The 27,917-nt window shown below is 39.7% G+C and overlaps 1 protein-coding gene across 1 annotated transcript in view; it reads right to left on the bottom strand.

Moving 5' to 3' along the window:
- The window catches only part of LRCH2 (leucine rich repeats and calponin homology domain containing 2), a gene marked incomplete at its 5' end in the record, with an annotated part of 41,900 nt that extends 15,956 nt beyond the window's left edge, over positions 1-25,944 (bottom strand). The window contains 11 exons of the mRNA XM_080352895.1: positions 2,165-2,269; positions 2,505-2,572; positions 2,660-2,757; positions 3,071-3,182; positions 4,270-4,357; positions 4,741-4,874; positions 5,076-5,212; positions 5,308-5,413; positions 7,418-7,544; positions 9,755-9,899; positions 25,668-25,944. Of these exons, the coding sequence (XP_080209021.1) occupies positions 2,165-2,269; positions 2,505-2,572; positions 2,660-2,757; positions 3,071-3,182; positions 4,270-4,357; positions 4,741-4,874; positions 5,076-5,212; positions 5,308-5,413; positions 7,418-7,544; positions 9,755-9,899; positions 25,668-25,944 (1,397 nt within the window). The remainder of the gene's footprint in view (positions 1-2,164; positions 2,270-2,504; positions 2,573-2,659; positions 2,758-3,070; positions 3,183-4,269; positions 4,358-4,740; positions 4,875-5,075; positions 5,213-5,307; positions 5,414-7,417; positions 7,545-9,754; positions 9,900-25,667) is intronic.
- Between the last annotated feature and the right edge of the window lie 1,973 nt (positions 25,945-27,917).

The raw sequence follows: 27,917 nt of genomic DNA, 5'->3' as shown, positions 1-27,917 counted from the left end.
GCGGTATGAGAGGCCTCCCCGCCTTCATGAACTCTAGAGTGATGCCCTACTGATGCAAGCCCAGCTACATCCCCATCCCACTTCAAGTCTAGTTTAAAGCTCTCCAAATGAGCCCTCTTAATTCCTGTCCCAGCATCCTTTTGCCCCTGCGAGATAAACCTTTCCCACGTATCACTGTTTGGACTGATGTCTTGTAAAACCAGCCATTATCAAAGAACCCAAAGCTCTGCCTGTAGCACCAGTCCTGTAGCCAATTGTTTACAGACTGAATTTTTCTATTCCCTCCCATATCATCACCCAAAACTGGAAGGAGGGAAGAGAAAATCACTTGAGCCCCAGACTCTTTCACCATTCGTCCCAAGGCCTTGAAATCGTTTTTCATTCCCAGACTGTGGGATGCAGCTTCCTCCCCACCAGTCTGGAAGATCAGCACTGGGTAGTAGTCTGTTGGGTGCACCAGGTTGGGGGGTGTCCTGGTGATGTCCCTGATCCAGGCTCCAGGTAGACTGCACACTTCCCTACGATGAGGGTCAACTCTGCACACTGGACCCTCCATCCCTCTCAGAAGGGAATTGCCTACTACAATTACCCTTCTTATCTACAATTGCCTACTACAATTACCTTATCTTATCCTTATCTGATGCAGTCTTGAGGCGTGGGGTCAACCGCCTCTTTCTATGTGACCTCGTAGGTGGGCCTTGCACCACATCCTCACCTACCTCCTCTTCAAGATCCAGGGCACCAAACCTATTACAGAGGGGCACCTGGGGAAGCAAAGTAGGTAGGGAGGGGGGCTGCCCACAGCCCTGAACTGGAACTAGCTTCCAACCCTCATCATCGTTTCTGTCCCCTACCTCTGCCTGACAGCGACAGAGCAGGGGCTGTCTCAGGTCTTCTCCCTCTGCCCGACAGGGCAAGGGGTTCATCACTTTGGGGGCTATTCCCCTGGAGCCTCTCTGAGTGGCACGCCAGGGAGTTACTCCACTAGAAGAGGAGTGGCTTGGTATTTCAAATAATTAAGTTACTGGGAAATATTAAAACTAATCAAGTAAAGCTCACATGCACTATAATTAGCCATCATATAAAAACCTAATATAAAAAAAGCACACTTTTCTCATATTAATGTATTCATAAAGAAAGAATAACTTAGCATTCTTTGTCTTTTGCAATACTTTTGGTAATAGGAATGTATTAGCATTAAGACTTTATTCTTGTTTTTCCCTTTCCAATGTGACAAACCAACTCTTAAATACACTGCATGGAGTTATAAATAAAACTTATTTTATCTTTCCCCACACACACACTACTGCTCTTATATTTAATTAATACAAAATACTGGTGAACTTTTCAAGCTCTGAAATTCACAGTATCAGGATATTGATTTCTCTGCTTGGTAAAGGAACCAGAGAGAACACTGTTCCTACCCAAGTCTGTCCACATCCCATGCAACTCCAGGTATTCCTTCCTGATCTTCCTTTTACAGAGTTGTTAACTTGTTCTGTTACATTCCTTTAAGTTGCTGCTTGTTCTATGGCACCTTTTCAAGAAAGGTTGTGATGCTCCACATGAATTGGAGAAAGTCAGGCAGTTCATCAGGACAAACTTCCATACTTCAATTTATTTAATTTTGTATGTATTTATAATATGTGCTCTGTCATTTGACAGAAAAATGTTTGAATAAATTTCCCCTTCAGCCCGTAGGAAACGTGTATCTCACATAAGACTGAATGGAGGAAGTATCACCTAAATTACCCCATATTTAAATCAAAATAACAAGCCACAAACTGTATGGAGGTCCTGTAATTCATACAAACTAATACAAAGTAATTGTAACATGTTACAAATAATCTACTTATGTGAGCATTAGCCATGCCTACTTAAGTATACTTGCTTTGGAATAAAAAAAGTTAACATACATCAAAACAGGAACTCAAGAGACTTTCACACTCATCTCTTCCTCTCCATAGGAGGCCTATCAATGCTTCTCTAGACAGCAATTTTATTAAAAGAAACACAGGACAGGCATTTTGAAAGTCTCTGTCAGCTTAACTGTTGAACATCTGGACAAAACTGTTCTCAAAATAAGGTGTCAAGAGCTTTTGGGTATAAGGCAGGTTAAAGAATAAATTCATTGTAACGCAAATTTTCTTTAATATTGTAGTACCTGTGCTTTTGTTCTTGCTGCAGTAACTGAGCTGCTATTTTTCTCAAGTCAGTCACTTCTTTGAGCTCATCATCATCTTCAGCCAGCAGCTGTTCTTTCTGAGGTCTGAAAAATGAAACATTAATTACTTGCCGGACTTCAATAGAGCAAGAAACAGAAAGGGCTACATTATTGCAAAATAACTAAGAAGTGCTTCCTATAAGCTTATTTTCTGTCCAAGAATGAACACTCTGTGTTCAATATGAGAATTCTCTCTTCCACATGCAAGGAGCTTAAAAGAAAACCACTCTCACCCTCCACTGTCAACAAAACCTTCCCCCAAAAGACCAATAAGATTTACCTTTTTTCATCTCCCCAGTCCTCATTCTGTTCTATTTTTTTGGATTTCTCAGGATGCTTTGCCCGTTCCTTACACAGAAAGAAAAATAAAATTAGTCTTGAATTCAAAATAACCTAAGTCTGCTGAACAGTTTTTCTTTTGTCAAGCTATACTACCTTGATAAAAGACAGCAATGTTCCAATCTGCACATCTCCTTGCTCAGGAACAGCTCCCTCTTCTGCATTTGGATCAATGTAATCGTACACCTCCTGGTCTAGTGAGGATTGATAAAGAATGGAAAATACGATATTAAACAGTTCTCTCAACCAATTGTTATTCCTGAGAGAGAGAAGTTCTTGTAAAAATGTCAGATAAAGATAAAACAAGGAAATCATATCTCCTTGAGCTAGAAATAATCTTGTCTTCCTTTTTGGCCTGGTCTACTTGTGATTATTACACTGTTTTCCGAGATGATGAAAATACGACGCCAACATATGATCATATAATTTTGTACAATTTTCTTACTAGATTTACTTAAGCAAAAGTATTTCTGTTACCTAAAATGGTAGATGTACAACAGACAGTACCTTTCTGTGGATCGAGTTTACTTCCCGTCACATGACTGTCATTCCTTAGTGTCTGTTCCCTTGTTGATTCTGACACCTGGGAGTGAAGGCTGATTGTATCATCATCAGAAGGCTGCAAAGACAGTCACATTTAATACAGAACTTACATATAAATTACATTGTTGTATGATTTGCTAAGAACTCACAAATCATAGAGCAACTGACCCTATCATGAGGGATGCAGCCCCAGGACAGAAGATAACACCAAGTCAGGTGGGTCTTTTTCTTTTTCTGTTTTGTTTTTTGGGCAGGGGGGTGGACCAGGAAACGGGGTTTAAAAGAATCATAGTTTAGGAAGTGACAGACAAAATTCAGTATACAATATAATACTGAAATACAAGATTTTGTTCAAAGACGTCCAGCCCAGCCCCTGGCAGTGGACTAAGCAAACTCTACTTAAGTACTTTCCTATCTAAAGCCTCCAAATACTTTGACCTTTGGCAAACCACTAAAAAAAAAAAAATCACAGCTTTACAGCTAATAATTTGGAATTTTCTTAAAAAAACCCCACACAACACTAGTAATACTCCTTGTTCTATGGATTTCCCACTAACAATCACTCTCTATTTGCAATAATTCTCTGAGTTTCAAAAATCTTCTGTTCAACACTATTCATCTTTGACATCACTGTTATCTATTACAACTCCTTAATCTAGATTTCTACAAATACACAGAGAACTTGTAGAGATTTTTGTTCATTGCTTTAAACCTAGCAGATCATCCAGAAGTTTACTAGCATTTGAACAACAATCAGGATTACTAACATATACAACAATCGAGTTTAGTCCAAATAAACCTTCATCTTCTTCAGTACATTCATTTCGTTAATATCAAAAGAAAACTTCAAATAATTTTTGCCCTTTGTGTAGAAAATAGTTACGCACTTCACACATTGAAAGATCCAAACAATTTCTTAGATCAGAATTCAGTTTTAAAATGTATGAAATTTGCACTGGAATGAATCTTAAGCAGAAAAATCAATAAGCAAATAATTTGTGTCTGATACTGGCAGTCTAATGGTTTACACTCAACTGTATAGATATTCAAAGAACATTAAATGCAACATAGTTAAGTATTTCTCAAATGATACAAAATACAAAAGAAAAAAAATCTAAAAAGAACCCCAAAATTACACAAATTCAACAGTGAAAAATACTCACTTCTGTTGTGGATAACCTTTTATCCCCATTATCGCTTCCAATGCCAGAGTCTGGTCCATGATTTTTATTGGGATAAAAGTCTTCAATGCTACATTAAGAAAAACAACACTCAAAAAACACATAGAAATGAGAGAAACGGTAGTTGCCCTTTTCTAAAAGGAAAAACATCCTTATAAAAGTATGTTCTATGTACATATCTACAGGTGCCAATACAGAATTTTTGCACAATACGCCATGTGCAGAGAACAAATTCTTAATCTCCTACAAAAGTTGTTCAAGGAAAAAAGAATCACAAAGTAGAAACAATCAATTACTGTACTCTCTGTATCTATGCAATCTTAGAACACAAGCTTAGGAAATAAATACTATGACTCTCAAAGTACTGAAATTACAGCTGTTATCTGTAATCCACAGATCACTTCATAGTCAATGCTAAAGTAAAATAAAACAAAAAAAGAAAACAGTATTCACCTGTCTGTGAGTGGCTGGGAGGGGATTCGTTTACCTAATGATGGAAGATCCAAAGAATCTGGTTTTTTATCCATCCTGAGGCACGCCTGAATGCTGAGGAATTTAAATATATGTACTTTACCCTTTAAACATATCTGTTGGGAAACAAATGAACAACAACAACAACAATCTTAATTACATAGCATGTATCTTCAAAATGCACCCCAACAAACACTTCCTACTAAGAGAAATACAGCTTAAAAAACAATGAAAACCCGATCACTGTAACTTAGAATAGCTTCCTCTTTCTTAAGATGCTAATGCAAATTACAGAACTAGAATGCTTTAATACTAACCTGTGCTGGTGGTATCTGCATTGGATTGTTATCCAAAACTATAACTTGTAAGTGACGTAACTTTCTGTAACAAATTGGAATTTCTGTAATTTTATTACAAGAAAAATCCAGCTTTACCAAGGGAAGGTCTCCTAATTCTGTATTGGGGGAAACAAACAAATAAAGAATCAGGTATCTTCTTCACATTTCACCTAATTTACCTACATCAAAGAAATGAAGACTAGCAGCTTACCATCTGGTAACATATGGAGATTATTTCTTCTTATATTTAATTCTCTAAGTGACTGCAATTTTCCTATCTGCTGGGGAAGAACCTGAAGTTCATTGCAGCTAATATCCTAAGAAAGATATAATGAATAAATTCACATCTTAAATGAAATTGAAGAAAACTGCTATCAAAACTAATATAAAGCGTACAACAACAACAAAATCCCATCTCTTGTTTTTTCCCCACAAAGGGAGGAAGTACCATAACAGATCTCTGTTACTTCAGTATTTCCTGATTCATGCTGCAGAAACACAACTAAAAAGTTAAACCAATGAATGACAAAAAACTGGTTTTGAGATTAAAACTGTAAGCTAGGAATTACAATTCCTGGTGTAGTTCCTTTATCAGTTAAAAAAAGCTTTGTGGTACTGCTGGCAGATAATATGCATTCTGCTCCTTTTATAAAAGTTTCTTCTTCCTTTAAAAAATGTACAAAAAAGCAACAGTCGGCTCACCAGCTTTCTGGATCCAAGCACTAGAGGGTGACACAGCTGCACCGAGTGAACACAGACTACAGCTGCTTCTGCCACAATTTAACACTTATTTATGTAGTCCAGACTGAGTCAACAATGACATAAGACCCTTTCTAATATTTTTTATTTCTGACTCAAAAATGTCCTCAAAGACTAGTTTTCTGAACTAGGTAACAATGATAGATATCTATCTATCTGATGAAAAACTGGAGGGCAATTTTAAGGGTAAGCTGAGGCCTTAACCAGAGGAATCCAAGCTCCTCCTCCCCTCCGCGCTTCTAGAGCTTCAGCTTCGGCACCGATCAGTGACTTCTGGCAACTACGATGTCTGCACAGAGCTGGACGTCTCAAAGTACAGACTGCTTGGGATCTACTGTTGTGTATCTATTGCAAGTTCTTCTCTATCGACATCAAATTGAAGATGTGATGCCCTGCCGAAAAGCGTCTTTCTGACATGTGGCTTACTTGTCAACTTTTTTTTTCTTTAAGGTATATCTATTAGTTCGGTTCATAACATGTATAACACAGGTACTGGACTGAAGCTCGCTATTATGTCCTTAATCTTTGTCATCGGGCACACATTCTAGGTTTGACAACTGTGAAAAATAAGCCAAAAACTGCAATTCTGAAAAACATTCACTTCCTGTGACCAATAGCAGTGATCCCACCCTGAAATGCTATGACATGGAAGCGAGCATGAAGAATTTCTCACCAAAGAGTAGAGGACGCTAAAAAAGCCTCACAAACATTCAGAATATCTCATATTACTTGTAAATTAAAAAAGAATGTTGATTTAGAGCTCAGAAATTAGGTCATGGTAAAAGAAATCTTCAGGGTATACACAGCTCCTCTGGAAACAGGGTAGGGATTGCTCGCAATGACCAAAGAAATCAGACATACCAAAACAAACAAAGCAGACCTGGCTAAGTGCCAGGTCAGTGAATAATTGTGCATAGTTCTCCAAAACACATGAGCTTAACACAGAGTAATGATCAGAAAAGGCCAGAATATTAAGAGATATGGAGAAAGGATGACAAAGCACAAAACTTTAGCATGCCATAGGATCAAATCATGTTGCACAGACACGTCAACTGTGAATATTGCACATCATTCCATTCACCTTAATCAAAATAAGGAATAGCAGAAATGGTGAGAGCGGGGGGAAAAAAACCAAATAAATAAACACCACATGCACAGAAAAACACAATAATGGTTGAATGACATAACTTTTATGGGAGTATAGAGTAAATAGCAATGAACTCTTCAGATGGAAAGAAGATTCGTGATAGCATATCATAAAAATAATTAGGATTATGATTACTGTAAGGAAGGTAAACAGAAAAATTCACCATTTGAACAACTGAAGAGCAACTTTATTTAAGAGCATAAGCTTTCCTTAACCCAACATATTGATTTGTGTTTAACCCCATTTTTGAAGTTCTACAATACATTACACCTGTAATTTGAGATCAAACCCTAAGAAAAAGCAGTAACTGAATTTACATTTTGTAGTTCTATATTTTAAAAAAATTAATTTGTATTTTTCTTATACTCTAAATAGTTTAAGTTTGCTTAGCAAAATGGTTCAAAATTATACTTACCAACTCCATCAGATCTCTCAACTTTCCAATTTCTTCTGGGATGGAGACCAGCTTATTATTACTGACAACCAGAACTTTAAGTGGAAGATCAAACAGGTATTTTGGCAACGTTGATAAAAGATTGCGACTTGAAAGAAAGAAAAATGAAGCAAGGCTAGATTATAATCCTCTTTTTAAGCCTGACAGGGAGTCTGAGATGCACATTGTACAACTTCTTCCTATTCCAGAAGATATTTTCCACCTATTATGGTTTCATCTGAATTTAAGCTACGATCTCCATCCTGCATTTCTTACCAGATAAAGTCTCTCAGATATGTGAATTTTAGGTCCCCATCTCACTTGATTAAATATGTACTACAACTGAATCTGACACTGAAATGTACAGAGAAATCTGTTAAAAGAAATGATATGTTTCAGGTTTGCTCTTATTGTGCTTTCTCTTACCTTCAGAAGGACAACCTGATCTGACAGTGAAGCAATAGAAAGTTCTGTTCCCAGTAAACCCAAACGGCTTCTCATGTCAGATGGTCATGTTGCTCCTGAGCCACCACAAAAAGCCCTTAACATCTATTTATGACTTTGCTGAGCAACAGTCTGGAAGGTAAGTTTTAATTAATATTGATTTATTTTGTGTATACCATTTTCCAACTGCACGCACATATGTCTGCTTTGTACAAAAAGAAATATACTGTTACAGACAAATTGATTTTTACTGTTTAATTGATATGTATCAGAGCATATTAAAAAAAAAGCTTTTAACATTCTTTTTCTCCATGACTACAACTCATAGGGCTGCAAAACCAACCAAAAAAAATTATGTCCTTGCAACATTTTAGCTTCAAAGCAGTACTGCAATTTTGACACCACAAAATGAAAGTAAGCTTTTATCAGTATCTTTATAAAAACATTTATTCTGTTAACTCTAAGTGAATAATACAAATATGTTTTGGATGTAGCTATGCAGTGTGTTTCTTTTTGCATTGCATTTCAGGCAGATATGACAGCCCGTTTTGGTTGGAGAGCATGACAGAAAAAGATAAAATATGCAAGTACACTTTTAAAATTTTTTATAAAAATGTGGCAATGTAATAGTCATTCTCTGCATCACTTAAGTTTTCGCCTTTTTTTTTTTTTAATAAAAAAGCTGCTTCCTGTACTATGAATTGCACAATACGCTTCTTCAGCCGTCTGAAGCCAAAATTAGAATTTGAGATCATGTGGTTTTTCTTCTGTAACAAAATATTGAAACTAGTAAGGCTGCTCTTCAACTCCTGGAGTCCACATGTTCTTGTGTTGTAAAAAGTCCTCAGACATTAGGACAAAAAAGACGACAAAGTACCGTAAGGCCAATGATTGTTAGAAGAGTCAATTCTAGAAATTACATGCAATACACAGTTAGAACTACACGTTACTTTGTTTCTCTATAGAGAACTGTATTCAATGCCTCAGTTACCAAAAGAGAAATGGGCCCTTGCTGCTTTGTGAAGAAAGTTAGAGCAAGTTTTTTTCATAAAACACTGCAGTTTTATCATATCATTAATCCTCTTTAGAATTGCCACAGAACAGACTACTGTTACATTATTCCTATAAGCACCAATATTTGCAGATATCAAGACATAGTGGGGATTTTGATGGTTTTTTTGTTTAGTTGGCTTTAGGGTTTGTTTTGTTTGTGGGGTAGTTTTTATTTGTGTGTTCGTTTTTTACTTTTCCAAGGATCAGTTCAAAGAGTTTTTTAAAAATAAATTCTAGAATCAATCTTGTGTGTTAAACAGCTCTTAGCTGAGAAGACTTTTTTGGACTTGATGTAGTCAATATAAGAAGGACAGAGTGTTTCGGAAAACAGTTTCAGCTCTTTATGGGAGAGCTCTTCTAGATTCCCTCTCCTTCCAGGGCTCAGATTTATCTTTTCTTCTGAGAAGATCCAAGCATATTTTCCACATTTAAGAACAGCAAGAGATGTAATTAATGTGCAAAATTAGTACGGTCTTCTGGCCAGAGTAATCTACCCTCTTGAGAGCAGCAAATTTTTACATATGTAGTTTATAAATATTGCCTGTCTGTATAACATTAAAAACTAAGAAAACTTTGTGAACTCTCCTGATTTTCAGCTGCCATAGTTTACTGACTGAAATTTTGTAATGCAGTCAATTCCTTTCCACTAAGGAAGCAATAAGTGCTGTCAGTAAAACATTAAGGGTAATGCAAACTAAAGAATCACCATCCATCTGGGCAAAAATGAGTGCACAATGGCACTCAATGACCTGATGAAGTAGAATGCCACCTCTCCAATGAGGTAAGCTACGTAAAGACCAAAATATAATAAGCATTACTCACCTAATATTAAGGTAGGTAAGCATTTGCAGGTTTTTAATAGATTCTGGAATGGATTTGATGCAGTTGTGATACAAATTTAGTGTTTCCAGTGGTGCAAACAGCCAGACATCAGGAGGAATTTCTGTAAATCTGTTCTTTGAAAGATCTACAAGGAAAAAAAAAAGTCCTCTTAGTCAAAAAATTCCCTGCAGTGAGGGATAAAAGTAGCCAGTTATTCTTGTCATGCTCTTCAAAATTAAGGTGTTGCAAGAACTGTAAAATAATTCGGTTTTACCAGATGCTACTGCATATAATTAATACAAAAAACCCCATACACTTATAATACTAAAAGATCGTTTGATATGCAATTAAAACAGAAAATAGAAAAATGACAGGAATTCAAAAATATGTTACCACTACATAATCAAGAACATTTAAAATGCAACTGAATATCAATTATGGTTGTCCCTCATCTATCAGTCTTTGTTCTGTGCAACAGTTGGGTTTTTCCCTCCAATTTTAGGCACAGCACTAAGTCAAAGTATAAACCTAGTAAACATTATTTTCCTGTTTGACAACTACACTACAATTAATTTCATTGTACAAAATATCCACAATGCTAAAGCTGAATTTGCAAAAAAAAATCTTCCTTTTTTTTGCTGAAGAACTACAAGTCTCATCTAAAAACTATTCTTTATTACAAGCACAGGAACTGAGACATTCTCCAGTAACACATCTATAACTTGGGTAAAAAGATAATAAAGTTGCAAAAACCAATGTCAAATGCATTTTGCTATAAAATTAAGGATGTCATTTTGCCTAGCCTAAGAGCAGAAAGAGGAGATACCTTTGATAGGGGAAACATAATACTTGAACTAGAGTTATTTTGACAATGCACGACTGCATTATGCAAATCTGCATGCAGAAGATATGAAGAAAACCACACTACACTAAAGCATACCATCCCTGACTATATGAAATCTTTAAAAAGGACAAGAAAATACAAGCGAGATGTGACCCAAGAATCCTGGAAATTATCAGTTAACTACGAAAATCTGTGTCATGAACAGGCCATGAAAGTATCTTGGAAGAAAAATATTTACTTGAGAACAACTGTCTGCTTTTCTGAAAGTAACTCTGGTTCTCAACACGAGATATTTCAAAAGGATGTGGTTTCTCAGAAATGCTGAACAAACTCTTGTAACAAAGAACGAGTACAGATCCCTTGCTATTTCAGGCTTTAGTTCTCATGTTTTAACACTTGCGTGTTTCTGCCTGGCTCCTACCACATTGGAACATACAGTTTGTTCTACACTAGAACCCTGAAGTCCTATTAAAATAGGAAACAATACCCATTATTTGTCAATAATAAAATAAATAAAAATAAAAAAGGTAAATAAAGAGTTGGAAGACAGTATGACTTCTCTTCCGAGAAATATTCCATTCATTCATTACAATACAGTATCAGAATAGCCCGAGGGGTTCAAATCTTTGTAAAGAGAAAGGCTCAAGTGTATATAGTTTTCCACAACATTCATATAATATGCGCACTTACAGCTTTTCAAGAAGAAGTAATGCTATTTTTATCCAAACATTTGTAAGATGAGTTATGCAATTTAGTTACCTTTTGAAGTCTAATAACCCAATGTATGACTGAGAAAATATTGTAAGAAAAAAGGAGGAAGCTTCTGGAATAGAGTGTCCCCTCTATAAACAAGACAGACTTCATCTCTATCAAAACAGAAGCACATTGCTGGCACTTAAAAGGATAAGGGTTTTGTAAGGGTTAATAGATTGAAGCAGCAAGGAAAACTGCTAAATGCAGAACCACAGATGATTTAAGATGACAACTCCTCTAGAAGTGACAGTATAAGAATTCTTTGCTTAACCAGCTTAGACTGGAAAACTCTAAATTGGGGGCGTTAAGTGAAGACTAAATAGAAGACACTATCCATGACTGCTCATGAATCACAGGGTATTTCAATTCACTGTCTCTGCAGAAACAATAAAAGTGAGGAAAAACACCATTACTAAGGTTAAGTTTAAAAGAGGAACTACAAAAACACGAAGAAGTTGTTTGCAGCTTCATTTATTTTTAGCAGAAAGAGTAAAGTCTACTGACTGCAAGATAATTACACTACAATATACTGGAGTTCAAAAGGAAAGAATTTTAGGAAAACAGTCAGAGTTTGGAGGGGAAGCTTTCAGAAGTAAGAAGGTATCTTGTATAAATTTAAGCCATGATCAAAAGGAAAAACAAAAAGCTCAAAAAGCTCAAGCTGTCGGGTTACAGTGCACAGTAAGGTAGCCAAACAGTATTAACATCATGTTTGCCATGTTTTTGCACTTTTCCCTAAGCATTCATCACTGCTTGCTATCAGAGGCTTGCTGCTAGAACAGACTGGCTTTTTATTTGATCCAGCACTACCATTTTTATGTTCACACTTTGCATGCACTACACATTGAATTCAAAATACGAGACTTGGTTGGGAAATTTACACTTGAACCTCATTTTGATATTACCAGATTTTTCATTAAAAATATGCTGATCCACAAGATTGGTGTTGGGTTTTTTGTTTCCTCAAAAGTGTTTCAAAATTGTATTCAGAAACTAGACTGAAAATAAAACAACCACCCATCCCTCTGCAAAACCCAGATCTGCTCTCCTAACCCATAATACTGACAGACTTTCCTAGCCAGTTTTTCTAGTAATGCTTTAGCTGAGTCTAATCCAAAAAACATCTAAGCGCAACAGTAACTCTATAATTAGCCCTACAGAAGTCAATGAATGTATAAAATTAACAGTGTTCAGACCTGATATTAAAGATAAACTTATAGCAGATCTACACAAATCTGAGATCAACACTTAAAACATGAGTAAAATTTATTTTTCTGTCAGACACAAGCTGATTCTGGAAAAAAAATGAAAAACAAAACAAACAAACGAAACAACCCACAAAAATGTAGTGTCTAACACTGCAGAAACACCTACATATGGTGATTCCAGGAGGAGACACTTTCCATGGCCGCAAAACACTCAGTCACCTTACAATTCAAATCCTGCGACTGTTAAAACTTATATTGCACAACAACAGCATTTTAAAAAACAACACTCAGTTTAATTATATTTCACACAGCGACTATTAATTCACTTGGACAGGCCAACAGTACTCAAGAAATACAGGCAGGCAAATGTTCTGACTCAGTGTAGTGCTCAAAAAACACCTTATGACTACGTGTCCTACCAACTATTCTGTTACACAAACATCCCGTCTTTCTTTTTCTCCCATCTCAAAGAGAAAGCCGAGTCTCCTTCCTTAGGGGGGGTCATATAAAGAGAAGATTATCAGGTTTGCACTCTATCTGATAAAGTTCCAAGAGTGATATCAGCAACAATAACAAGACTAAGGCTTTACTAGTGTGTGACCTTCTCTCACAAGTAAGGACATTAGATTTCAAACACCTTTAACTTCACAATCAACCATGGTAAATGAGAAATGATGGGCCTCGTTTGTACCACAGCATTCAAGGAACACGAGACAGAATATAGAATTAAAAAAAAAGTTCCATTGCACAAAGATATTCCAGATGCTGAAATGTCAAAATAATTAAAATGAATAAGCCAGTAAATGTATGCATTTCCCTGTCTCCCTAAGGAGGAGTAAGGAAAGTTAAATCCAAGCTTCCAAGCATTAAGATTAACCATAAGCCAAAGGTGCATGCATAAAATAGAGTGAAATTAGTCATTTAAAAAAAAAACACACCACCACAACAGTAACAAGAAAACAAATCAACATGCAAGTCAGACTATAATAAAGTCTAATATCTTAAGCTCATACAAGCACGAGTGGCCATACCATGAAAAAGTGCTACTTTTGTTCTCAGGAGAATGTTCCAAGTCTGTACATCCTCCATTTAGGTACATTTATAATGCCAGAAAAAAATGATTTTTCACATTATCATTAGTCTTGCCATCGTCTTTACTGGGAACAATTGAATGCAGATGCTCAGAAATTTTATTAAAAAGAAACATTGATAAGTTAACACTAAACTTGAGTTATCTGAAAACATCATCCTTCATTTTATTCATTTTATTACTCAGTATCAAGTTTCCAAAGATCCTAAAGAGCTGCTAACAACTTAAACCCACTTGTATTACATTTTATTCTTTCTTTGTTTTAGCAATCCTGCTTTGAGAATTAAAAAGGTAACAAAAGCCATGGAAATAGTACACAGTCGTTTATTAGCAAATTGAAGCTGCCAGTTTCTATTGTGAGATTTCAGTAATGAATATCTACATAATATAAGAATATGGTTGGTATTTAATGTAATCACTAAGAACATCCTTGTTTTCAATCATGTTTTAGTCTTCAGAAGAGTCATGTAAGTACTGTATCAATGACATGATCATTCTATGACTGTGGAAAATGGATTCATGAGTCAGCAGGTATTCAAAGGTACTATATGAATTTACTGATCTTAAGCTGAAGTCTATTAGCCAAATATAAAAGTGACAAATGATATATGTAAAAAAAAATATATATATATAAAACAGTATGTTTCAAAGTCCACTAAGGCTTCAGGTTCCTTGCCCAGTCTGTTGAGAAATTAAAAAAGGAAATAAGATTTCGGTTTTGTTACTGATCACAGAATTGCCACTTTGTAGTCACACAAACAATGAAATTGGCTTGTTCCTATGTTTTCTCCAGTCAGAAAAAATGAGATTAAGTGAGGCTTCCAGAAAACATGTTTCACAGAGAGGGTGAAATATCACTGGAGGTACTCAAAATTCAACTGAACACGGCCCTGAGCAACCTGCTCTAACTGGGCCTGTTCTGATGACCTACAAAGATCTCTTTCAACCTATGTAATTACAGTTTGTTTGTATTACAGGCATATAATCACCTTGGCATTGTCTGAGTATTTCAAATACTAGCTCGTTATGATGGTAAAGAGGAAAATTAAAGATATCTTGAAAAAGGCAAGTGTGCCTAAATATGTATCTGCTTCTTATAAAGGGTCTTAACTCTGCCAGCCATGAATTTTGATGGCAGCATTAATGAAACACAAATCTTCGTTTGTAACTTTCATTTTCACATACTTCTCTAGCTTTAATGTATTATATTTAATTAGTAACTTATAACTGAGATTCATCCAGCCATATTATTCAATTCTTGAATTCTTGATTTTTTGAAAATGGCAACTCAAGATAAAACTAACACCAGAAGCAATGTAGGCTCACTGATGAACGAGGTGGGTGCCCTGGAGACAGAAGATATAGAGAAGGCAGAGGTACTGAATGCCTTCTTTGTCTCTGTCTACTCTGCCGGAGGCTGGCCTGAGGAGCTCCGTACCGCTGAGGCCACAGAGGAAGGCAGGACAATGGAGGAGTTTGCCTCGGTTGATGAGGATTAGGTTAGGGAGCAGTTAAGCAATCTGGACATCCATAAATCCATGGGACTGGATGGGATGCACCTGTGGGTGCTGAGGGAGCTGGCTGAGGTCATTGCTGGACCGTTCTCCATCATCTTTGCCAAATCTTGGGAAACAGGAGAGGTACCTGAGGACTGCAGGAAAGCAAATGTCACTCCAGCCTTCAAAAAGGGCAAGGAGGACCTGGGTAACAATAGACCGGTCAGCCTCACCTCCGTCCCTGGGAAACTGATAGAATGACTTCTCCTTGGTGCCATCTCAAGGCATATAAGGGATAAGAGGGTCATTAGGGGCACTCAACATGGCTTCACCAAGGGGAAGTCATGCTTGACCAACCTCATTGACTTCTATGAGGACATAAGATGGATGGATGATGGCAGAGCGGTGGACGTGATCTACCTTGATTTGAGTAAGGCATTTGACACAGTCTCCCACAGCATCCTTATAGCTAAACTGAGGGAGTGTGGTCTGGATGACCAGGTAGTGAGGTGGACTGCAAAGTGGCTGAAGGGAAGAAGCCAGAGAGTCATGGTCAATGGGGCAGAGTTCAGTTGGAGGCCTGTATCTAGTGGAGTGCCTCAAGGGTCAGTACTGGGGCCTATATTATTCAATGTATTCATCAACGATTTGGACAAGGGAATAGAGTGTACTATCAGCAAGTTTGCTGATGACACCAAGCTGGGAGGAGTGGCTGACACGCCAGAAAGCTGTGCTGCCATCCAGAGACCTGGACAGGCTGGAGAGTTGGGCAGGGAGAAATTTAATGAAATATAACAAGGGCAAGTGTAGTATCTTGCATCTGGGTAGGAACAACCCCAGGTTCCAGTATAGGTTGGGAAATGACCTATTAGAGAGCAGTGTAGGGGAAAGGGACCTGGGGGTCCTGGTGGACAGCAAGATGACCATGAGCCAGCACTGTGCCCTGGTGGCCAGAAAGGCCAATGGCATCCTGGGGTGTATTAGAAGGGGCGTGGTTACTAGGTCAAAAGAGGTTCTCCTTCCCCTCTACTCTGCCCTGGTGAGACCACATCTGGAATATTGTGTCCAGTTCTGGGCCCCTCAGTTCAAGAAGGACAGGGAACTGCTGGAGAGAGTCCAGCGCAGGGCAACAAAGATGATCAAGGGAGTGGAACATCTCCCTTATGAAGAAAGGCTGAGGGAGTTGAGGCTCTTTAGCTTGGAGAAGAGGAGACCGAGGGGTGACCTCATTCATGTTTACAAACATATAAAGTCACAAGGATGGACCGAGGCTCTTCTTGGTGGTAACCAGTGGTAGGACAAGGGGTAATGGGTTCAAACTGGAAAACAAGAGGTTCCACTTAAATTTGAGAAGAAACTTCTTCTCAGTGAGGGTAACTGAACACTGGAACAGGCTGCCCAGGGAGGCTGTGGAGTCTCCTACTCTGGAGACATTCAAAACCTACCTGGACACCTTCCTATGTAACCTCATCTAAGTGTTCCTGCTCCAGCAGTGGGATTGGACTGGATGATCTCTTGAGGTCCCTTCCAATCCCTGACATTCTGTGATTCTGTGAAGTCATAGGCACAAAACACTGGTAGGAATAGAGAATATAAAGTTATTTCATTGCATACCCATATCTTGATACTGCATGCAGTTCCTAGCTTATCTCAAAGAAGATACTGTACAATATATACAAAGTATATACACATGCATGACAATCTTGCAGTATAAGAGGAGATTATACAGAACAGGTTTCATCAGTCTGGAATACACAACTGAGTATGAAATCTATTTTCATTATTTTCCTCAAAATTATGGGCCTGCTAAGGAAGTTATCAAGTAAAAGGCTGTTTGTTTGGTTTTTGTTTGTTTGTTTTTGGTTTTGTTTTTTTTTTTTTTAAAAAAAGCTTTTAATGGACAATCCTGGGCTAGATACACCTTTTGTATCAATGCAGTTGTATCCAATTTATATATTACAAAAATATTTTTATAATGTACAGTATATTTATAATTATCTATATTTTTTTCTAATTATATAGTACATAATGCTACACAAAACCACGATCAGAGAGACTGCACATAAGTAAGGACCAGTACCTCTTCCCAAGCACCTACTATTCCAGAGAATTTATCCTGGGAGACAGTAGCAAAGATAAGAACCCTTTGCAAGTGATGTGACAGTAATTTGGCAGTAAGGGAAAGAATAGTGAGAAGTTTCTGAAACTGCAAGAAGAAAGAGCACTGATACAGAGTTGCTTTCATGCAGTCACAAAATTGCAACATACCAGGATGAGAAACTCAGGACTTCTGAGCAAGTCCAGAAAAGGCATAAAGAACAGGTTTCCTTGCCACCAATGTGACCAATGTTTAATAGCTAGAGATGAAAAAAGCCTTCCAGAAAAATGAATTAACATTGGCCAGCTTAACAGTGCATGTTTAATCATCTATTCAGTCTTCTAACACATGCAATGCCTCCTTATATGTTACTAAACTGAAACACAAGGTACTGGGACTGTGTTAATGTGAGTGACCATGTTTCTCACAGCAATATGCCGTAAAATATTTTAGCACAGGGCTGCTCCATATCAGAGAGAAGCTAACCATCTTTTCATGTTGCTTCTCACTTTCATACTCCTCTGCTTGTGTTTCTTCTTTGAGGTATTTAAGAAAAAGAAAGAAAAACACTCCCAAGGACTGTAGGTGGCTATGAGCAACTTTTACTTTTCTTAACTGACAGAGCACAGGATAGTTTCTGTTTTTGTGAAACAGATATTACAAAGACATATTACAAAGCGGTGTTTGAATTCTAAATCCAACAACTGAAGAGCTAGGAAATACCTGCTTTGTGGTTATCTATGTCAGTAATTTAGTTATGTACGCCATCTGTGCAGTTAAAGTGACAAATGAAGAAATCATACATGACCACATAATTAAAGTTTCTCATGAGGCACAGAGGGAAGATTGTACAGGCAATCAGAAACTGTATTTTACATATTCTGAGATCTTGGTTTTTCAAACTAAACAGCACTACTAAAGAAAAAAAATCCTTAAAAAAAATTACATATATTCTTATTACCTTGGGGACATAAACAAAAAGTATCCCACCAGATTAAACCACAGTTCTTCCACGTGAAATACATGTTTCTGTAACTGGAACAGACTAACAGGTTTCTCTTACAGACTTCTACTATGGGGTAGGAAGGACTGAGATCCAGCACACAACTTTGAAACCAAGGTAGGCTTGAGGAACCCACTATTCCAACCCATCCTCCCTGAACCTAGTCTCCTAGTTTACACTGGACACATCTACATTGAACACGTCTAGTTTGGCAGTTTGGTTCAAGCAATTCCTGTTTTTCATGTAAGTTGTCTCCACTCACCACATGTTCATTCCGGTACATGGGGATTTTCCTGAAAGTTGTGCTCAAAAACTAAACCAGAAGCTCTGATCTAAAGGTTGGAACAACTGGAGGGCATGTTGGTGCTGACCTAACATACACCAACACAAGGATGAAACCAACAGATGAATTCAGGGAAGTCCTCACCATGTTACCACATGAGATGGATCCAGGTGTTTCCAAAACAAGACATCACACTGCTCCAACTCTTGAATTGGTATGTTCAGTTATTTTAGCACAGTATGATTAAAATGAAAACTAAATATCACCAAAAGGAAGGAATCATTTACTCCTCAACTCGGCATATGAAGAGGTGAATTGGCACACCAATGGGCTATATGGTCAAAAGGACTTTACATATGTCAAGGATTATCTTTCCTCTCCACTTCCTGAAGTGCCTTGTCACCACAATTCTTTTGTAGTTTGAAATTATAAGCAGCAAATCCCACAGGAAGCTTTTTTGTTTCTCTAAACAACACAGCACTTTAGTATTTAGTCTAGACTAAAGTTCTTAAACACAGTTTATTACCAGAAAGAGTGAAACATGTTTTACCTGTCCAGTCAGCAAGACTTATTAACCTTGTGTATTATAGCACAGGGCATCTTTCATTTATGTTGGCTATTACTTATTGGTTTAATTACGTCAATTTCTTTGTTTTTCAAATTTTAAAATTCCAAGTTTCAGTTTCAAATTATTTTAAGTCTTACACAGAAAAGTAATAAGGGAAAGTAATCATCACTTGTAAATGAAGGAAAGTCCAGGTTTGTTGAGGTTTACCTTAAATGCATACAGAACTCGCAAGTAGTCTCTGTATGCTCAGATATTGACATTCAAGGCCTTTGCCCTGAAGAGCTTACAATCTAAATAGACACGAGGAAGAGACAAAAGGCTACAACCAATCAACTGTAGCCAGTGTTTAGTATATGACTTTTGTGCAGATAAAGCTGCTCAACACTGGCTAAACTAAGCAGAAACGTTTTTAAAATAAGCTAGACTGGTAGAAGACAAAGAACACTGGAAAACAAGGTGAGTGAAGTCAGAGTGAAGCATAAAAAACCCTTAAGAAAATAGATAAACTAACAGTCCATGAACACAGAATAAATAGGGTCTAGCAACAACTACAACATGTTCTCTTGAGACACAATGGCCACTGCTGTAGCAACTTCAGCATCTGTTCTTATTTGCTGGTGCCTCCTGCTGACTCTGTCCTACTCATGCCAGACCTCATGGCAGCATTTAAGAATGGCTGTAGCCACTTTTATTAGCTTAAAAAGTAAGTATGTAATAGCACCCATTACTGCATGTAATGATTTGAAGTGAACACTTCCATAAACCTTTTAGTTCTAGGTAAGTCCTTAATGTACCAAGTACTTGTCCACTACATACTGGTTCCACCTATTGAACCAATGGTAAAGTGACAAATTGAAGTAGATGTTTGTTTTAATACACAGATGGTCAGGGATTTGCTCATTGTGCGGTTACATCTGCTGGTCAGCAGCCCATGAACAGCCCCAAGATGCAGGGCTCCTTCAAGCCTTGGAACTACAAAAAGCTTTTACTGGGAAATCATACACTGACACTTGGGAACACATTAGTGATAATCACATCTGCCAAGGAATGAAATATTTTAGTTCTATAACACAGAATAAGACTTTTTCTTTCTCTTGCCTGAAGTGCTATGCCTTCTCCAGACCTATCAGACCTGGCAGCAGATTCTCCTAGCAAGCAGCAAACAATCCCAGGTCAGTTGGAAGAACAATGAAAATCAGACTGTTGGCATGCCACAGAAAAGCAGTAAATTCAGAAGTCTCTCCACACTGTCATGTAGAACTTTCACCACAAAAAAGATCTCATGAGGATCTTCACATTTTCTGTGGAATTCTAGCCTTCAGTCCTGATTCAGTTACCTTTTGCTAGGAAAACGTTTCAGCATTAAATGCCAGCCTTGCCAGTAAAATTTGCATCAGCTCCGACAAAGTTTCACAAGTCAAATGAGAAGATACTTTTCAAAAACAAACAAACAAAAAATCTGAAAACGCAAAGGCTAGTCCATTTCTCTTCTTGCACAAGGTTTAACAAACAATTCATGATCTAAATACACTTGCTCCCTCTTCAAATAATATGTAACAAACCAGAAATATGTATAACAGACAGTTCTTTAGATCAACCAAAAGCAGGAATATCCCATAAGTTAAATCTTTTTTATATTTCAAGGCACAAAAATATTCAATATCCTTAGCACTGGCCTTCAGCAAGGAAGACTCAGACAACACACACAGCTCATTTCCATTATCCCAAACACTGGACAGGGTAAGAAACCACTGTGGGGAATTTCCACAATTACTTGCTTATAAACTGTGTCACTTCCACATCTTGCATCTGATTTATTTCTAAGCATAAACACTACCCCCTTCCAACCAAAACATAAAATCTCAGTTTCTCTTTCCATCCAAATCTGAGGACATCACTACTGAGTACCATGTTTTTCAACAATTGATTGCTAGAACACAATCTAGATTTAGGATATACATCATATATAATTGTTATTTTCTTAAGCCGCAAATTGGATTTGGTGTTGCTATTTAGTTACTGACTATCACTTTAATCAACATTGGTACAAACAACAAAAATAACTTCATTCAGACAGAAAAATATAATGGTTTGGAAGTGTATATTGTAAAGGCAGAAGATTACTATAAATATTCTTACACAATTCATACTCAGTATTAAGCTGTAAGTTTTGGTTTTAATCCATAATCAAATGAATGACTATCTACCTTACAAGGGCCAGAAATATGATATTAAAAAAAAAAGTTGCATGGTAATACTAAGCAATAGTATGGTAAACAACAAGCACATCTCCCCCCATCCCCTCCCCTCAGCAGATACAGCCAGGAATCACAATGTGGGAAACTCTGCCTGTGGTGCCAAGATTGTCATCAGCCATGACAGTAGGGCTCATCCTGACGACATATTGGGAATACACCAGTGTTACCCCTCAGCTATATAAGAAGGTAGCAGGGGGCGAGAAAAGAGAAATTGCAAAGTTCATATATTTACAGGCAATCATTCACCTACTTATTATTGTTTAAAGGTTACCTCAAACTAAAAATTGAGAATCAAGTTTGTTGTGACAAAGTCATAAACAAATACACCTGATGGCACCACTATATTTATCCAGAGCAAATAAATTGTTTCTTGAGCAGTCAGTCTAGTAACTTCCATATTTACTAAACTGGTGTTGTTATAAGAAGTGCTCACAAAAAGGGGGGAAATTGCTAAAGGCACAGGTTGACTTAGTTCAGCATGGCAATATAGCACAGGAACCTATCTTTAAAAAAACAAAACTGAAAACACACATCTCTTCAGCTAAGCAGACAGTGATTACATCGATGTGATATACCCAATTACTTAACTGCCAGGGGGCCTAATGTTGCTCATACAGTGAGAAGCAAAATTAGAATGTTAATAAAATGATTGGGATATTCAATATACCTCAATACACCTCTTGATATCTCATGAACTACAATTGTTTTTTTCAGAAGTTCATTTAACAGCAGCACAAGATCTGTTTTAACAGCCAGAAAAACAAATTCAGGGAAATAACAGAATAAGGGGGTTTTGGGCAAACAGTTGCAATGACAATTCATGGTTAAAAAGTTATGACAAATATAAGGTCAGAGCTAAACATCCAGATATTGTCACTAGGCTTTTAGCTTAGCAATAATTTTTGTCACATAATTTAAGATGCCAAAAATGTGCTACAATATTTGCAAATTATGTGCTGGCAAGTGATTACATAAGTTAGATGTAAAACATGGCCAGACCTCAAACAAAAAAAAATCCCAGGGTATTTTTGATAAATCAACAGCAGTTGTGCTTTAACATACGCATATCTGAACCTCACTGAGAATTGTAATGGTTTTCTTTCTGTTGCTGATTTTATTGACAGAATATTGTGGATTTACAGTGGAACTGTAGCTCCTACAGTGATACGGTTTGTAGAAAGAAATCATTTACATCTAGACTTGTTAAGTGGTTGGGTTTTCTTAAATGTTTAAGTACAACAGAACCGAATTTCAGAGGCTCACTGAGTTGGAACATAAAGTGAAACACAATAAAGATTTTTGACCCAATCCCCCATCTTCCATGCCTTAGTCTAAATCTATCACTTTAAAATATACCCATGAATACAGTTAAACAGTGTTAACTGCTACAAAAAGGCCAATAAGCAAATGACCATTGCCTCTGAGGCAGTTGCAGATCCTCCATCAAGCTCTATGTCACGCTGATACTAGGTAAAGGATGTCCACGATTCACCAGGAGAATACCATTTACCCACTTATCATTAAAATTCTACAGATTACATCGAAATAAAGACTACAAATCTTTTGTCTACAAGCGTATTTTGAAAGACATCTAAAATTTGTATTTCACAGGATTAATTTGTAAATCAGTGCCACTTAAATCAAGATGGTTACAAGACGGTACTTGCATAGACCTCCATCTACCATTTAAGTCAGTTTTTTTAGAGCAGCAAGCAATATGTCTATTTTTATCAGAGACTGCCCTTAAACATTTTCACACAATCTTTTGTGATGAAAATTCAATCCTGATGGTAGTGACTGGGCTCTACTACATCCTAAAAGATTAAGACAAGATCACTGCACACAGTTTTTACTCACATATGTTGAGATTCAAAATAAAAACAATGAGAAAAATTAAATCCAAATTGCAATCAGTAATAATTAGAAAACACTAAATATGGATCCCTGATGCACCTGCTTCAGGATGCAGAAAAAGTCTTTTTAATAATAGATTGCCTAAATACAATGCTTCTTTTTTAACGCTTTAGCTACTGAATATTTATATGCAGAAGTGACCTACTATACTGCTGAATAAATTTTTATGCTACTACAAGGGAAAAGAGCTATTCTTTCATGGAACCTATTTTTATTATAATCTTGTGCTTCCATTATGAAATAACTAACACATTTTTGCCTGTCCCTGTTCTGCATTGCACATAGGTATGCATCATATGTGTCAAGGAAAAAAGCTAATAATCCACAAATCATTAGCAGGCTTCATACTGGATACAGAAATTGGATTTTAAAATCAGTCCTTCACAAATTCTACACCACACACAACCTAACGCATCACAGAAGAATGAGTACATTGGTATTATTGAACCCTCTGCACAAATGCAGCCCACAACAAAGAGCAACAGAATGAGTATTTGATAGACCAGGAGTACAGGATTGTCAGAGATGGATAAGGTACCACAATGGGCAGTTTCATATTCAAAACAATAAACCAACTATTCATAATCCATGGGGAAAGAAAAGCCCCAAAATGAACAAACAAAAAGACCCCATAGAATTAATTCACCCAAACAACATTTTGGAAAGCCACTACTACTTGTGAACAAAAGATGCTAGACCTCTCATTAATATTTTGTTCTAACACATTACTCCAAATGATCCATTTTCAGCAACTATTCCAGCAGCAAATGATTACAGAAGTACATCAGAGACGAGTCAGAATATAACAAATGTCAAACGTAGTTTTGTTTTCTACGAACTGTACAGAAAAATGTCTCCAATTTGTTTCACTAAAAGACTGGGTAAATCCAGGCTCACACTCATGATATCTAAGCATTTCCCAACACGGTGAATACATTAATCTCAGACATGCACACTGCACACACATCCCTTGCACCCGCACTTGTAACCATCCTCCTGCTGCGCTGGGAAGAAGGACTGATCAGAACACCCCAGGTAATAAAGCTTCACTGCAAAGGATTTGACACCCTTGAAGGTACAAACCAAACACAGCATGGAGCTCTTATTCCTCAGAGCACAAATACATAGCTTCCCTCATTTTGCACACCCTATTCCAGGCACTGTGTGCACGCACAAATTACAGAATCATAAAATTGCAAGTCCTCATCCTTATGACACGTATAGACAGACACAGAACACAACACCTAATTCCCTGGGAATGCCACCCTCCCACCCTTGCACGCACACAGAAAGCACAACCTTCCCCTCGCTGCACACACACAGACTGGAACCTCTGTCCTCGCTGCACACAGGCAGCCCGGCTCTCCCCGCAGCACACACGGCGCCCCTCCCCACGGCAGACACACACACACAGAGCACAATAACCCTCCCGCTGCACACACTCACATGCACACACGGACAAGGGTTCAACCGGGGCCCCTCTCCCCGCACAGCCATGCCTGGGCACACACAGCGGCAGCTCCCCGCGCAGCCGCACGCTGCTGGGGTACCCTCGCCCCTCACCTCCTCGGGCACACCGCAGGAGCGCCCCTACCTTTGCACACACAGGAGAAATCAGGTACCCCCATGCACAGCCTGCCAGCACAGACCCGCAGAGCAGGAACGCTCCCCGCGGGAGCACACACAGCACTCAACGCACGCAGAGGGGGAGCACCCCCCACTGCACACCCCAGATCCTCCAGCACCCCGTCCCACTGCACGAAGGGGGAGCCCCCTCATTGTCCCGTCCCTCTCCCCCCAAAAAAACCAAACCGTGGAGCCTCCTCACTACTTTCCATCGCCCTCACGCAGCGAGGGGCCCTGCTCCTCCCCACCGCCACCACAGCAGCCCCCACATGCACCCCAAGAGCCCCACGGCCTCCACTGCGGGGGCTCCTTAGTGTTTCTCCCCACTGCCACCACACCAGCCCCTCGCTACATATTCCCCATTGCCACCGCAGCATGTGTCCCCCACTGCTCCCCCCAAGTGCCACCACAGCAGAGCCCCCCGCTGCATCCTCCCCATTGTCCCCACCGTGCACCCTTCGGGTCCCCAAAGCCACCCGAACAGGCTGCTCCCACACCACTCCCACCAACTGCCACCATAGCCCGCACCCCGCTACAGCCCCTCGAGTCACCGCAGGAGACCCCTTCACTGCATCCCCGCCGCAGCAGGGCCCTCGCATCGCCCCACTGCCAACACAGGGCCCCTTTCCCCTTGCTGGCCACCAACTGCCACCGCAACGGGGACACCCCCCACAACCCTCCCAGACGGGACCCCATCCGCCCCGCACTAACCCCGCAGCCGGGCCCCCTCAGCAGAAAGCCCTGTCACCCCTCACAGCCAGAGCCCCTCTACCTGCTTGTGTGGTGTCGCTGAGGTCGTAGCCGCTGCCGGGGAAGTCGCGCAGCTTCCTCCCGCTGAGGCAGAGGATGCCCGAGCTGCCCGCCTCCTCCAGGGCCCGGTCCAGGCTGCGCACCGTGTGTGGCTGCGGCAGAGTGGCCGCGCCCCAGTGCGGCCCGGCCGAGAAGGAGAGAGTGAGGTGAGCGGGGATCCCGGGGATCCCCAGCCCCCCCGCTCCGTTGCCGTTGCCACCGCCGTTACCGCTGCCACCGCCCCCCTGCCCGGCCGCCATCTTCGCGCGGCACAGACCAGCCCCACAATAACAACAACCGGGGCCGCCACTGCGCAGGCGCCACCAAACCCGCAGGGGGCGGAGGGGGGACGCGAGAGTAAGGGGGGGAGGGGGGGGGCTGGCGGAGGGGGCGTGGCTCCTGAGCGCCCCTCGGCCGCTCTCACCAATCCACGGCGGCGTGGAGCGAAGGGGGCGTGGTTCCGCTGCTCCCCGGTGGCCTTCCCCACCAATGGGATGTGGCTCCCCGGGGGGATGCTCGCCAATGAGGGGCGGGGCGGGTTGTGGCACGCGGGCCGCGCGTGGGCGCTCCGTGGGGTGCGCGCCGCCGGCGGCGGGAGCGGTCCCGGTGCGTACCCGGGACGGACCGCCATGGCGAGCAGGGCCTGCCGGGGAGCCTGGCAGCGGGGTGCCGCTTGCAGCCGGGCGCCGCTTGCAGCCGGTCTGGGAGCGGGCGGGGGTCAGTGTGTTTCGGGAGAACGCAGCTGCTGGAGGGCGACGCAGGGCACCCGCAAGACAGAGGCGACGTTTATTTGTCACAGAAAACCACAGCGCCGGTGAAACGGCATCACTTCCCGGGAGCGGGGCAGCCTCGCCTGCCGGAGGCATGACAAATAGGCTATTTTCACTCTAAGTCAGCCGTTGGACAACGCTCAGGTTTACTGTTGTATCTATGGCAACGCAGATTATCGATTGTTTCACAGGTTAAAAAGTCGCCTAAAACAGAGGCACCAGAGCATCACCTCTGTTGAAAGCTAATAACGAGTAGTGCCTGTTAATAACGGCAGATCCTCATTAGTGGCATAAAACCAAAAACAACAACAAACAAACAACTCCCCAAACAAAAAAGCAAAACCTCCCAGAACAAACAAACAAACTAAATCAGGAATCTCCCATAGCAGAGCAAAGGGAATAGGAGTAAGGTTGTCACCCTGAAATGGGCTAAGAAACATTCACAAAAGCCTCAAAGATGCTAATGCGCTTGACTCAAGACATGAAAGCGGAGTGGTGAAGCACAAATCAGAAGGTGGCTGCAATGTCCAAGGCCCTGTTATATGAATGAAATGCTACACAATTTCTGGAATACTGTATGGATTAATAATTATCTCTATTACTATGTAATCTGTACTTGTTAGGTGCTGCATATTTATCTGTCAAAAGAGACTCTGGAGCCATAATTAGGAAATGCTAAGGAAAGACTTGTAGACCCACATTTTAATGCAATTGCTGTGTGTTTGATAAGCAAAATCTGCTTTTATTCTTTGATCCTCTTGAAGGCCTTTAAATGGGCAATTTTTATTTTTTTTTTTGCATGCATGTATCATGACTAATTTGGGGATCTAAGGGAAATTCCTTCTATAAGCAGTACGGAAGAGACTAGCCTTCAGTCAGCAATATGTCAGTGAGAGACAGCTGAGCCATTATTAGTCAAAAGAGGAACAGCTCTGTAATATTCTGTGGGTGATATCTGGACGAAATTCAATAGAACCAAATTAGTCAGGATCAGTAAGAAGGTACTGAAGAGTGAAGGGTTTAATCCTTTGGTGCAGTATTGTATGGACTTTGGGATCACTGTGTCATTGCAAATAGATTGGCTTTCCAACAAAAGAGGCCTATGTGCAAAATGCATGTGTAGTGGGGGAAGGGCTCCCATTGTCACCTGCAAATATTGTGGCTGTCTGCTTCATTTAACCTTAGCTGTGGATACTTTTGTGGGCTGTGGGATTAAAGCTTACAGATGAATATCTACCAATCAGCCTGCCTGCAACAGAGCCTCTGCTCTTGCCCTGAAAAAGCTAATTGTTCCCTGGATTCACAGCAGGAAAATCAGACAAACCTGCATAAACACTGCTGACTGCTGCCCTGGGCCGGGTTTCCAGCCAGAGCGGGTGGAGATTGACTAAACTCACAGACTGATGTTGGGCCAAGTGTGTACAATGATTTTGCCTGCAGATGTGGAGCTGGAGGTACAGTGG

This window comes from Nesoenas mayeri (assembly GCF_963082525.1).
Source record: "Nesoenas mayeri genome assembly, chromosome: 13".
NCBI lineage: Eukaryota > Metazoa > Chordata > Aves > Columbiformes > Columbidae > Nesoenas > Nesoenas mayeri.
Note: the sequence above shows the minus strand (reverse complement) of the source record. Positions and strands in the feature narration are given on the sequence as shown.